The sequence below is a fragment of the Xyrauchen texanus genome, chromosome 38 (assembly GCF_025860055.1).
Source record: "Xyrauchen texanus isolate HMW12.3.18 chromosome 38, RBS_HiC_50CHRs, whole genome shotgun sequence".
Taxonomy (NCBI): domain Eukaryota; kingdom Metazoa; phylum Chordata; class Actinopteri; order Cypriniformes; family Catostomidae; genus Xyrauchen; species Xyrauchen texanus.
The window spans coordinates 4,449,822-4,464,381 of record NC_068313.1 but is presented as its reverse complement, the minus strand read 5'-3'; the positions used below and the strand labels follow the sequence as shown (position 1 = coordinate 4,464,381).

General features: G+C 39.4%; 1 protein-coding gene across 1 annotated transcript in view; it reads right to left on the bottom strand.

Moving 5' to 3' along the window:
* Nucleotides 1-14,560, bottom strand: part of atm (ATM serine/threonine kinase) — a 117,069-nt gene that overhangs the window by 8,956 nt on the left and 93,553 nt on the right. The window contains exons 51-56 of the mRNA XM_052110090.1: nucleotides 14,118-14,246; nucleotides 13,880-14,020; nucleotides 13,367-13,505; nucleotides 6,461-6,543; nucleotides 3,919-4,059; nucleotides 2,542-2,658 (exon numbers count right to left, since the gene is read on the bottom strand). Coding sequence (XP_051966050.1) covers nucleotides 2,542-2,658; nucleotides 3,919-4,059; nucleotides 6,461-6,543; nucleotides 13,367-13,505; nucleotides 13,880-14,020; nucleotides 14,118-14,246 — 750 coding nt within the window. The remainder of the gene's footprint in view (nucleotides 1-2,541; nucleotides 2,659-3,918; nucleotides 4,060-6,460; nucleotides 6,544-13,366; nucleotides 13,506-13,879; nucleotides 14,021-14,117; nucleotides 14,247-14,560) is intronic.

Below are 14,560 nucleotides of genomic sequence, written 5' to 3'. Positions count from 1 at the left end.
ATATAGATTGTGTCAACCTGTTTCCTCCAGCATCTTCAAAAGGTCCTTTTCTGTTGTTCTGGGATTGATTTGCACTAAAGCACCAAACTACGTTCATCTCTAGGAGACAGAATGCATCTCCTTCCTGAGTGGTATGATGGCTGCATGGTCCCATGGCGTTTAAACTTGTGTACTATTGTTTGTACAGATGCACGTGGTACCTTCAGGCATTTGGAAATTGCTCCCAAGTATGAACCAGACTTGTGGAGGTCCACAACTTTTTTTCTGAGGTTTTGGCTGATTTCTTTTGATTTTCCCAGAGTTTGACGGTAGGCCTTAAAATACATCCTCAGGTACACCTCCAATTCAGTACAGCTCCTATCAGAAGCTAATTGGCTAATTTTCTAAAGGCTTGACATCATCGTATGTAAACTTCTGACCCATTGGAATTGTGATATAGTCAATTAAATGTGAAACAATCTGTCTGTAAATTGTTGGAAAAATTACTTGTGTCACGCACAAAGTAGATGTCCTAAAAGACAAACTATAGTTTGCTAACATTAAATCCCGTGGAGTGGCTAAAATGTTTTTAAAGTTTTTAAAGTTTTAATGACTTCAACCAAAGTGTATGTAAACTTCTGACTTCAACCGCGAGTGTGTGTATATATATATATATATATATATATATATATATAAAATCATCAGCTGTCCTTCCTGTCTCCGTGTAGCACTGTCTTAGGCGTCTCACAGTATGGACATTGCAATTTATTGCCCTGGCCACATCTGCAGTCCTCATGTCTCCATGCAGCATGCCAAAGGCACGTTCACGCAGATGAGCAGGGACTCTGTGCATCTTTCTTTTGGTGTTTTTCAGAGTCAGTAGACAGGTTTCTTTAGTGTCCTAAGTTTTTAAAACTGTGACCTTAATTGCCTACCATCTGTAAGCTGTTAATGTCCTAACGGGGCGTCTGTGGCTCAGTTGGTAGAGCGGGTCGGCCACTAATTGCAGGGTTGGTGGTTCGAATCCCGGCCCACATGACGAAGTGTCCTTGGGCAAGACACTGAACCCCAAGTTGCTCCCAATGGCAGGCTAGCGCCTATATGAATATGTGTATGAATGGGTGAATGGGTCACAGTGTAAAGCGCTTTGAATACCGTTAAAGGGGTCATATAATGGTACATGCACTTTTTCAAGTTGATTGTACTGAAATGTGTGTTGGCTGTGCCTGTACACAACCATCCTATTATGATAAAAATCCATCCAGTGTTTTTGTTTTAATCTCCTTATATATTTTCCCCTGCCTCAAATCGAGCCGTTCGACCGTGTGACGTCACACGGTCGGACGCCCCTCCCAGGATTGTTGATTGACAGCAGTGTTTCAACACAGACCCGCCCTCGCTTGTGAGGGAGCTGTCAATCATAGTCCGTCATCATTGTTGATACACTGGAGCAGAATGGCGCCTAAGCGATTGTCGTGTTCGGTTCTTCGGTGTAATAACGAACACAGCAGTCATTTTGATGTTCCTAAATCTGAACCGCTGAAGACGCAGTGGCTGAGTTTTGTTTACGATGGGAATATTCCCCACGAGCAACGTCAATGTGTTCATGTTTGTGCGAATCATTTTTCACCAGACTGCTTTATAAACGAGGGTCAGTATAAGCTGGTTTTGCTAAGAAGCTGCTGCTGAAAAAAGATTCGGTACCAACTATTTATATTCCCTCTGCACCGCCAGAAGAAGTGTAACGTTTTATTAACATTTATATTAATCTTTGCAAATCGCTTGCATGCTTCACAATGAATGTGGCTAATGTTTACACTCAGGGTACATTACGGCATGTTTTCCATAACGTTACGACGTTCTCAATATAATTCATAATCCCACGTTTATAATGAACAACGCGTTATGGTTATTGTGTTATTAAAAACTGTGTACGCAGGTGTTACAGTTAACATGGTAACACTAGTTACACCTGGTTTACTTGTATGTTACTGATTAAGAAGTAATGTCAAAAAAACAGTTATACGGAGAATAACTCCAGAACGGAGGGGCGGGGTGACCAAAGCTCATTATCATTTAAAGTCATATGCTCTGAAACGGCGTGCTGAAAAAAGAGCTGTTTTTGAGCAGGTAAAATTAGTGTTTTCTTAAAATACTAATGAGAATTTTTAATAAAAGTATATTACAAAGTTTTCATTTAGACCCTAAAGATTCATATTAACTTGTACAAAAATGGCATTATATGACCCCTTTAAGGTTAAAAAGGCGCTATATAAGTGCAGACCATTTACCATTTAATGACCGTTCCAAAGGTGCATGTTCATTATTTGTTTATAGTTCATTGAACAAGCATGAAAAACATGGTTTAAACCCTTTACAATAAAGATCTGTAAAGTTATATACACACACACAAATATATATACATATATACACATATATGTAATTCTAACATCATGTCTTGTAACATGTAAAAAGAAAAATCATGTTGAAAACACACACACTGAATAGAGGTCACAGTGACATACAGGTTCTATTTGGGTAATGTATTAGAGGTGTCTTTACTTTATAGCGACGGATGTTCAGTTTCCTCTTGCGCGTTTCTGCGTTGCGCTGCAGGAGTGTTGAGCACATATGAAAGACCTGTTGCATCACTGCATCCTGTCTCAGGTCATCCTGACCCTGTGACACAACACAAAACCTAGTGTCAGATCATACACTGAATAACAAACCTAAACATGTTTTAAACAAACACTATTATACTATTAGTCTATTATAAGATAAAGTGGAATATACTGTATTTCAGTTAAACATTTCAGATACATCAAATGTGATATATCTGCCTTTACTTGACACTCAACAAACAATAAACTCAAGCTTATTTCAGTGATACCACCACAGAACATGACATACTCCTTTACACAAAAATGTGGCAGTTTACAAAGTTTCACACTGGCAGTTTAGTCTGAAACAGAGCACGGTTCACATGAAAAGTAAGTCATGTGAGAGCAGTTTTGAGGACTGGGGAGCAGACCATGGAGCCAACCCCAAGACAACCTGTAGGAGGTGGTCTGAGCTTGGTTACAATGGAACTGTGGTGTGGTTTGCATGAGTGAGAATACAATCTGTCCTCAGGTCCACACTTGTTCAGGAAGTAAAATGACTTGTACATGCGTTTTTTCCAATTTGAACATGGTGACATCATCAGTTGCACAAAAACAAGCACACAATTTCACCACGAATGACAGGGGAACATTGCGGGACACAGAAAAGGTGACATACCTTTATATACCTGCGTGAGTGAGCGTGCAACCAGCTGTGTCCTCAAAAAAGATAATCATTTGTGAGTCTGAAATGAGACCAACAGTCTAGGGGTCGCCGGGAGCAACCACACTTGAATTCGGACAACAGCAAATGTGCCCAATGTGAAAAGCACCTATGTCATTTTGTTAATGTTCGAAACCATCGCACCCCTTAAAACAACTATTCTTCCATCATTAGGAGAGGCACGTTGAGGTATAACCTTACAAGTCCAACTAAAAATGAATGTTGTCATTCTTGTAGTCATTAAGGTAGCTTCCTCTAAATAAATTAGGTTTAATAAGATCATCCAATGAGAGTGACACGGCACATTAATGATATTCAAAAGGCTTTGTGGGTTTTCTTTTCCAATTACTCACTTTAACTCCTTCAATAATAACTTCCCTAGTAATTAACAAAAAGAGGGTTCTGTGTCCAAACACTTGAATCAGAGCATGAATAATCCGTTCCTTATATCAGGGGAATAACTGAAGACAATTATGACATACAAGATGAATATGAATGGAGAACTATCTCTGGGAACCACCCAAAAACATGTACCTACTACCTACTACACTGAACTTTCAATAAGAAAATGTTATATCTCTGAGGAGATGATGGTGTGCTCTTGGAAAACCAGACCTTGACTAGCTGTCTCCTGCTCTTGCCGTCTGAGCCCACACAGTCGATTATCTTGGGAAGGTTGACCCCTCCAGCCAAGTGAAAGTGAGCTTTGAATGACCTGACAGTCACAAGGTCTTCATATCTGCCTGATGGATCCACCTAAATGGCACATCCACATACACAATACATACTAAAAACACTACAAAGAGCCAACAAATAACAATATTTAAATATATAATGATCAAAATAACAATAAATATAATATACAATACAAATATATCAGATATTTCAAAGATATTAATATGGTAGACAAGTAAAGCATTGATAGGACACAAAATGTGGCTTAAGAAGTACATGTATTGTTTGTTCATTTCCACATCATTGAACATAAGGCTACCAATGGCCTGCAATCCATAGCAATTGTCGATGAGACTGGCACTGAGATGCAGAAGGCCCTGTATATTTTGGGGCTGTAAAGGTAGACACGCCTTTTCAGCACAGCGTGGAGATCAGTACCTGGAAGTGCCTATACTCGTAGGGTGTGTTTCAATTACAGAAGGATCACACTTCTCAGTCTACAAGGGAAAGCCTATGCCAGGATACTGGAAAGGAGACTCAGGCCAAATGTTGAACCTCGGCTTGAGGAGGAGCTATGTAGATTCTGTCCATGTCACTGAACAGTAGAACAGCTCTATATCCTAGCAAGGGTCCAACGGGGGCTTGGGAGTTTGTTCATTCTGTCTGCATGTGTTATAAGACTTGGAGTCTTATAACCACATTCCCCAGGGGATATTAAGGGGTGACACTGTGTCATTATTCTCTTCAGCAATTTACGTTTGTTCCCAGTAGGCTGTTGCTTGTCTGTGTGATACTCATGGACAGGATTTCAAGGCACAGCTGAAGGCTGAAGTGTGTCCAGTTTGGGGGCCTTAGGTTTGCATCTCTGCTATTTGCAGATGAGGTTATCACGTTGCCATTGTCAGGCTTTGACCTCTATTATACACAGGGGTGATTTGCGGCCAAGTGTGAAGCAGTTGGGATGAGTGTCAGCGCCTATAAATCTGAGGCCAAGGCTCTCTGTCGGAAAAGGGTGGATTGTCCTCTTCAGGTGGGGAGTGAGCAGCTTCACCGAGTGGAGGAGTTTAAGTATCTCGAGGGCTTGTGCACAAGTGAGGGAAAGTCGGAGCATGAGACTGACAGGTAGATTGGTGCAGCAGCTGCAGTAATGCGGTTGTTGTACTGACTCAAGAGGTGTAGAGGGAGCGGAACCTAAAATTGAATCATTAAATTTTCCAGTCTCAATGTTTAAATGTTTCAATCATTAAATGTTTCAACCCTCACCTATGGTCATGAGCTATGAGTATTGACCGAAAGAATAATACATTAGATTCAAGTAGCTTAAATAAGCTTTCTTCGCAGGGTGTCTGGGCTCACCATAAGGGATACGGCGCGAAACTCAGACTTCCAGGAGAGGCTCGTAGTAGACCCACTCCTCCTCTGTGTTAAGAAATGCCAATTGAGGTGGTTTTGGCATCTAGTCAGGATGCCTCTTGGACACTTTTCTATGGAGGTGTTTCGGGCATGTCCAACTGGAAGCAGACCCTGGGACAGACCTAGTACATGCTAGAGGAATGATATCTCTTGTCTGGCCAGGGAACACCCTGAGATTCCCCAGGAGGAGCTGGAGAATGTGTCCAGGAAAAAATGACATTGCAAAATGGATGGATAAACATTTATAAGTGTCACTTACATGCCCACTGTATTTTCCATTATGTATGGGCTTATAAGTGCCATGAGGACAACGTGCTGTTGCAGATTGACCCGCCCCTTCCTCTCATTATCAACTTCCCACCTCTGTGGGCAGTCTATTTCAGTCAGTCAGTCAGTCACATTTATTTATATAGTACATTTAAAAACAACAACTGTTGACCAAAGTCCATCTTTACAATGGACAGGAGAGAGTAGAGGTGCATTTAAAAGCCTTGTTTCTGCAGCTGATGATGAGGTGCACCTGACGTGAATATAGCCTCACCACAGCTCATTTAAACATAAGAGCATGCCTCTCCTCAGGTAGCCGGCTTATATCTGCTTGTGCACAAAATGGCATCCTCGCAGGTCCAGAAGCAGAGCGGGGAGGGTAACAGCCGTACCGCCGGGGGTGAGAGCACACGTCACGCCTGATAGTCTAGGAAGCCAGGCCGCCCGTCTCATCACATGTGGCCCTTTGGAAGTCAGGCCGCCACAGAAGCCACCGCTCTTCGTGCCCCGGAACATTAAGAGGGGATTGTGTGCGGCCATTGGACCCCAATCATATACTGGACCATCTCCTTCCAACACAGAGCCCTGTTTCACCATGAGAACGCTAGATCCCTCTTTTATTTTGGACACTAACCCCCATTGACACTTTCATTTCGTCTTTTGAAAATGTCATGTTAATTCTTGTTTTAAATAAATGCCTTTCCGAGGCCTGACGCCACACCCACTCTGTCTGTCTTGCTCACCCCACCACAATACATATTCTTCCTAAGACAGATTCACTGGTGAAACAGACTCTAGTCACCTTGATCTCCATGGTGGGAATGATGACATCATCAAGGTCTTTAATTTTCATGATGGGTTGTTCAGGTGGGATAGGTATGGCTTCTGTACAAAACAGAAAAACTTAGCCTTATTACCTGAATTTTTATGTAAAATATATAACATTTTGAAAATGTGACTGTAATGAGTCTGTTAAGACTAAACAGCAGGATTTACAGCCAAAGAGCACAATATTATGCTTTATTACATCCTATCTGTTTAAGACCCAGATGAGAATCATAAAAGAATATGAGAATTAAATAGCTGTGAAGCTTACACTTTGATAGGAACTGACAAACAACAACTACTTGACTGGAGACATGGTTGTGTGAAGAAGTTAATCCTCTCATGACAAGATCCTCGCACACGGGCATTCTGTTGATGCATTCGCCGCTCTCAAGGGGATGTGAAGTGGCGAAACTCACGAACATTTATTAGGTTATGCACATTAAATTAAGTCTGTTTTGATAAATAGTCATTCCTTATGACAAATTCAAGTGCTCAAAAAAATATTTCACATAATTAATGTGATAACTTCAGCTCTAAACATGTTACTGTCTGTCGTGGGATATTATTAGCTTGTGGTAAATTACATCAAGCGGCTCTGTTGCTTGGAGCTGACTGGTTGGTCTAGTGGTAATGTTATTGTCATTGATGTATAAGGTTGCATGTTTGAATAAGCCCTTTTGTAACTTTTTATTTAAAAAAAAAACAAGATTGCATCCGCACATACGTGGATGTATATCTTATGTATTCGACTGGAAAGGTGCGAGCTGAGCACGCATCTGAGTGTACAAGCTTGTGTACAGCCACAAGCACTCATCATACCATTCAAAACAACACATTATAGTGCCCAATCACCACTTATTTAAACACACACAAACAAAATGAAAACTCATGCTCAAGAAATGCCAATGTTCCCAAAACCCCCTGCACACCACGGAGAAAGTACCATCCACCCGACCACCCAATGTAAAGTTATTTGTGCCTTAACCTGTTGATACGCACCCCCTTGTTGAGCACAAACCATGAAAATGACATACCTGAACTTAAATGGTTGTATTTACTGGACCCTTTGGAGTATGGACACAGTTGTAGTACCTTTTGAAAGAAGACAGTTTGGGCTTTATTTCTCAAGTTTCAGAAGTAATATATGTTGTTATTTTTTAAAGTTTGAGAAGCTGAAGTTTATAGTAATGGAAATATTTTGTGTTGAACATGTATTTATAATCTAAAAAAACAATAATACAAGTACCAAGACAACCCAGATATACAATGTTCGCAAAGCCACAAGTCTAAAGAAATTATTTTTCAAATTTGAAGATGATCAAACAAAAAATGAGGTTCCTGCAAGCTTTTTTCACAGTGAAATCTCTGAAAGCGTACAGAATAAAATTAAGGCTTCGTCATTCAAGACGACACATTTCTAGTGTTAGTGTTTATGGCGTGATGCAACCAAAGCGCTCTAAAACCGTTCATCTGACCCATATGTACATTGATACTTCCTAAGAAAAGCCCTTATAATAAATATATTTTTATATATTTGGCCTGACTGTAGGCCAATGATAGGATTCTGTCCAATAATATTGAAATATTAAATATATTGCCTTCTAATGCCACTTTCTGTCTTATCATAGCATTAATTGTCTGCCACAATAATGTAATGCATTTTAATTATTATTTTTATAATTATTCAAATATAAATATTTATAATTATTTATTATTTTTATCAATGAATTATTGTTATTTATGAGTTTTTTTCAGCAAATACTTCTATATGTGGTCAATTCGATTAATTATTTGGCATATCATTAATACTCATAATTACTTGTACATTCTAAAAAAATAAAAAAATAAAATCATCATTTGACAGCTCTAGTTTCAACGCATTTGTTTAAAAAAAAAAATGTAGCATTGTGTATAGCTCAAAACATACACCTTATACAATACTACTAAAGAAAGGGCACAGCATTTGCTTTGTAATAACTCACAAAACTTGTATGTATTTTTATTTAATTTTATTATTATTATTTTGCTGTGAACACATTGTTTTTGCCTTGTCTTTTCCTCTCACCTCATCTTTTGAATGTCTCTCTGTCAGCTTTTTAATGCTCACTTCTACTTTTTTACAAGACACCTTTTTCCTATACAAACAAAGAGGAAAATACACCAGTATGTAGGCTATGCATGTACAGTAAAATGTTAACCACTGGATTTAACCTTAATTCAACTCCGAGCACCTCCCGAGATGGTCTGAGATTATTTGCAGCGCTCACAATTAAGACAACATTCTTTCAGACTGTTTTCAGACAACTGACACAGAGAAATTCTTCAAATGTTCATACTGTGAGAAGTGATCAACAAACAGTGGATATGACACACACATCTACGTCTTTTCTTTTGTCTGTTCTTCAAAATATAAACCGTCATTATAGGTATGGAATAGCTCAGTACTGAAGGGAACAGAATTGCATTTAATATTAAATCAATACAGGACGCAGTTTGTCACATATTTTAAAGCCTCACATACAACCAGCCTAGAACTTTTCAAAATCTAAAGGCTACTGTATATATATATATATATATATAGGCATTTGCATCAGTTTCACATACAATGATGACTGTTAATTATTACAGATTTGAATGGAAAACAAATTGAGAGAAATAGACCTGAAGCAGACACCTTTAGCGGGAAAGCCCTTAAATCAGCTTGCTCCAGTTATCAAACATCACCATATCTTAATTAACATGGTGAGTTATTACATACAAACATTACAATCCTTAATATGTTAAAAATATAAATGTAAATATTACATTTACAAATTCCTATAATTATGCACTATCCATATGAATTTGAGCGAACTTCTCTAGCATTAACGAAGTGCCAAATGCGCCACCGCACGGTGCTACGCCTGTTCATAAACTACTTAGTTTACCCAGCATCGCATTTTGTGTACTGCTGCTCCACGTGGGCTCTGAGTAGCGCTTATTTGGGTTTCTTGAAGAATTGTTGAGATTTACTGCTGAAAATATTTTCTTAATTAGTTTTTCCATGACATTTCCAGGCCTGAAAAACACAATTTCTAAGTTCCATGACTTTTCCATGATTTTCATGACCGTACTAAACCTGCCCTTAACATTTAATACTTGGGTCTTATATTTTTTTATATAATATAAACATACGCTTTATATGTTTAAATATATTGTAGTCTTTTATAACATTGTATAAATATCCATACCTTACAAGTTTGTACTTTTGTTTCATTTTAAATCATGGTGCTTTAATATACTTTTGAATAGTTCTCTTTCTACCAAATGACACATGTTTATTGTCCAGATTTTTTGCCCAATGTGACAATAGAAAAGGATGCAATTTATTTTTGCTATGCGTGTATAGTGAGCCAGCTGGTACATGATAGCTGTGTGGTTTGTGTAAACCTCACTCCCCTGGCCTCAAAAAGGCATACCAGCGACTGAATCTAGAGGCTGTAGCCTTTAGCCTTATTAGCGTGCCCGCATCCCATGCCGGCGACGCTGGTTCTAATCCCGTTTGGAGCGGGTCGAGCAGGGCCAGTTACACCTTCTCAATAGGACATGTCTTTAACAAACAACCAATCATAGCAGATGCTGCAGACTCTTGGAGTAATATTGAAAAATACCTGTGTATTCAAAAGCTTCAGGTTTATTGGCTGTGAAAATGGGGCATGACAGTGAAGTATTGAGAAAAGTCAAAGGCAGTCATTACACCTTCCCTCTGTTTTTAATCTGTAAGTGTGACAGGCTCACTGACTAGAAGGGCAAGATCAGTGAAAACAGTCACTAAGTGTGACACCCCCCACACATATCCAGTTGTTCTAAGTCTGCTAGTGTGGAGACAGCTTTAGGCAAAAATAGGATATAACTTAGATCGAGCATTACTGCAACTGAACAGGATTAACATTACCAGTTGTGCAAACAACACAACAAAAATAACTGAACATGATACAGAGCTACACACAAATGCATTCATCAACTCAGCATGACTTACTTTAAGAGAATCTAGTGGGCTCATGGAATGCACTTTTTTTATAGTTTTATCATTTTGTCCACTGATAATGTTTTAGTGATTTTTTTTTTTACCAAAACAGTCATAATTTAGTAATATATGATACTTTTCCACCCTGGCCCTCTGTCTAAACGCTCGGTTTTGGCCTCAGCTACTCTTTTAAACTTCAATGTAAACATTCACTGTTCTGATTGGCTAACATTGTGCAGCCCGATCAAATACAGCCATATCTGAAACTGAATCGGCAGAGAATCAACAACCCCACAATATTATAAAACTACATTTGAGGGATTTCACATAACGCACATCCAACACACTGCATCCGAATACAAGTTAAACTGTTTATCTCAAGCACAAATGTTAACACACACATTATCAAATAGTCATAACATTTTATAGATTCATAAATGGAACTGTTACTTATGTTTTTGATCAGGTCCAATTGTGTTTTTAACTGCCCCACATCCTTCAATGACAATTCCTTAGCAAAGTTTGAATCGTTTTATGACTGGTTCACAAGCATCCAAGCTGATAGCAGTCAACAAAACATGCAATCCACGCTGAAATACGCAGATGACATATCCACATTACGCACATAGTTCAAAGCACTCTGAAGATGCACACATCCAGTTTCCAGTCTAGTCATGCACTAAAATGCACATCACCGGAAATGCATCAAATCGGTCAAAGAGGTCCATCTAGTGTGTTTACATACACCAACAATTAAAAAATAGCATAGATGGAAGAAATAACAGTTTGTTGAGCAGTTTATGCAAAAAACAATAAGAGGCAGAGCTGTAGGCCTATATCCTGCTCTCTCACTCTCTTACAAACTGAGTCCCAGGGCCAGTGGGCGGGGCCAAAGGTTCAATAATGTACAGTGAGGAAAATAAGTATTTGAACACCCTGCTATTTTGCAAGTTCTCCCACTTGGAAATCATGGAGGGGTCTGAAATTGTCATCGTAGGTGCATGTCCACTGTGAGAGACATAATCTAAAAAAAAAAATCCAGAAATCACAATGTATGATTTTTTAACTATTTATTTGTATGATACAGCTGCAAATAAGTATTTGAACACCTGAGAAAATCAATGTTAATATTTGGTACAGTAGCCTTTGTTTGCAATTACAGAGGTCAAACGTTTGCACACACTGCAGGAGGGATTTTGGCCCACTCCTCCACACAGATCTTCTCTAGATCAGTCAGGTTTCTGGGCTGTCGCTGAGAAACACGGAGTTTGTGCTCCCTCCAAAGATTCTCTATTGGGTTTAGGTCTGGAGACTGGCTAGGCCACGCCAGAACCTTGATATGCTTCTTACAGAGCCACTTCTTGGTTATCCTGGCTGTGTGCTTCGGGTCATTGTCATGTTGGAAGACCCAGCCTCGACCCATCTTCAATGCTCTAACTGAGGGAAGGAGGTTGTTCCCCAAAATCTCGCAATACATGGCCCCGGTCATCCTCTCCTTAATACAGTGCAGTCAGCCCTGTCCCATGTGCAGAAAAACACCCCCAAAGCATGATGCTACCGCCCCCATGCTTCACAGTAGGGATGGTGTTCTTGGGATGGTACTCATCATTCTTCTTCCTCCAAACACGGTTAGTGGAATTATGACCAAAAAGTTCTATTTTGGTCTCATCTGACCACATGACTTTCTCCCATGACTCCTCTGGATCATCCTAATGGTCATTGGCAAACTTAAGACGGGCCTTGACATGTGCTGGTTTAAGCAGGGGAACCTTCCGTGCCATGCATGATTTCAAACCATGACGTCTTAGTGTATTACCAACAGTAACCTTGGAAACGGTGGTCCCAGCTCTTTTCAGGTCATTGACCAGCTCCTCCCGTGTAGTTCTGGGCTGATTTCTCACCTTTCTTAGGATCATTGAGACCCCACGAGGTGAGATCTTGCATGGAGCCCCAGTCCGAGGGAGATTGACAGTCATGTTTAGCTTCTTCCATTTTCTAATGATTGCTCCAACAGTGGACCTTTTTTCACCAAGCTGCTTGGCAATTTCCCCGTAGCCCTTTCCAGCCTTGTGGAGGTGTACAATTTTGTCTCTAGTGTCTTTGGACAGCTCTTTGGTCTTGGCCATGTTAGTAGTTGGATTCTTACTGATTGTATGGGGTGGACAGGTGTCTTTATGCAGCTAACGACCTCAAACAGGTGCATCTAATTTAGGATAATAAATGGAGTGGAGGTGGACATTTTAAAGGCAGACTAACAGGTCTTTGAGGGTCAGAATTCTAGCTGATAGACAGGTGTTCAAATACTTATTTGCAGCTGTATCATACAAATAAATAGTTAAAAAATCATACATTGTGATTTCTGGATTTTTTTTTTTAGATTATGTCTCTCACAGTGGACATGCACCTACGATGACAATTTCAGACCCCTCCATGATTTCCAAGTGGGAGAACTTGCAAAATAGCAGGGTGTTCAAATACTTATTTTCCTCACTGTAGCTAAATAAGTAGGTGTTGATTTTGTTGCTGTAGAGGCGGCCATTAATTAATGAGTACCCTTTGTGACATCACTAAAATACAGATGTAGAGGAGGCGGCGTTTTGGCAGCTTGGTTTCAATAAATGCTTTTATTGTATTGGGGATTAAGTTTTGATATCTGAAATTTACTATATGTTTTTATAGTAGAAATACCTCTTATATTTCAAAATATCAAGGAACATTTGATTCCTCATGACATGACTCCTTTATGTATTTCATGATCTCCATCATTAATAAATTGAAAGACGAGCAGCGAAAGCATCAACAGGAACACGTATGCGTGAAATATTTGACATGAGAGGGTTACCTTCTAGACATGACCTGGAGACATTTACTCACTCTTCTCAGTTTTATGGCGGCTGGCATCCATGTATGCTAAAGTGATGTAGGCATTACACAGCATCTCAATGCCCTGGATCATCTTGCCTCTCTTTTTACTGACCACGTCAACGATCTTGCGAGCGACCTCAGCACGCTCCTACAGAATAACACATTTAAACCTCAACCTTTTATATTTTTCTATCTATACAAACTCTTTGCCATTAGGCATTATCACAAGACATGTAAAACTTCTAGGACATTGCAGAAATAGACTCAAGACTTAACAAATAATTAAAATATGCATGAATATATTAGACAATAAATAAATAATTCAGAACATTCGAAATTCTGAAATATTAAATGACCTCATCATTTGGAAAATGCATTAAAATATATTTCTTATTTCCAAATATTTTCCGCAAAATTAAGAATTGTTAACAGAAACATTGAGGGATCAGGATCGTTAAAAAGGACCAGAATCAGAATTGTTACACTGCCATGTGTGTACTTGGTCATGGACTAAAAAAGTACCAAGTCCAGAGGTGAAGGTTGGCGTGCACTGCTCTTGGATAAGCGACTGCGAGAGAAACTCTCATCCTTGTTGGCGTTGACCAGGGCCAAGATGATGAACAGAGTGTGGTGGGGGTGGTCAAGAGATGATTGACAGATCAGCTGATGACAGAACATATTTTAGTTTAGTGAGTCAATGATAGATTGCACTTGTGAATTCACAATTCAATATTTGAAAACAAAAGCAGCTGAAAGTTACCTCATTGAGAACATGATGGAAACCTGTGTCTTGTGAGGTGATGGAGCTGGAGACTTTAGTGCCCATTCGAGCAGCCAACTGGTACATCAGGGGCAAGAACTTGTACGAAGGGATTTTCTTTACACCACTCTAACACCAACACACACCAACAAGCAAATAAAACGCTGAATATTTTAATTGTTACCCACAAAAGCTCACAATGAAAGCCTAAAATTGAGGCTGGCATCTTTGCAGAACAAAATTGGTTGTTTTCAAATCAATGGGCATTATCAAACCAGGATGGGTGTTTTTCAACTGCTTTATATAATTTTCCTACTACATTGTGATACTTTCACTGGATAGTGGAAAACGCTCATCCCGGTTTAAAAACACACAAAGATTGGGAGAAGCCCATTATTGTTTCCGCAGAGACCTATCCTCCTAACCTATCTGCCATTCTTGCC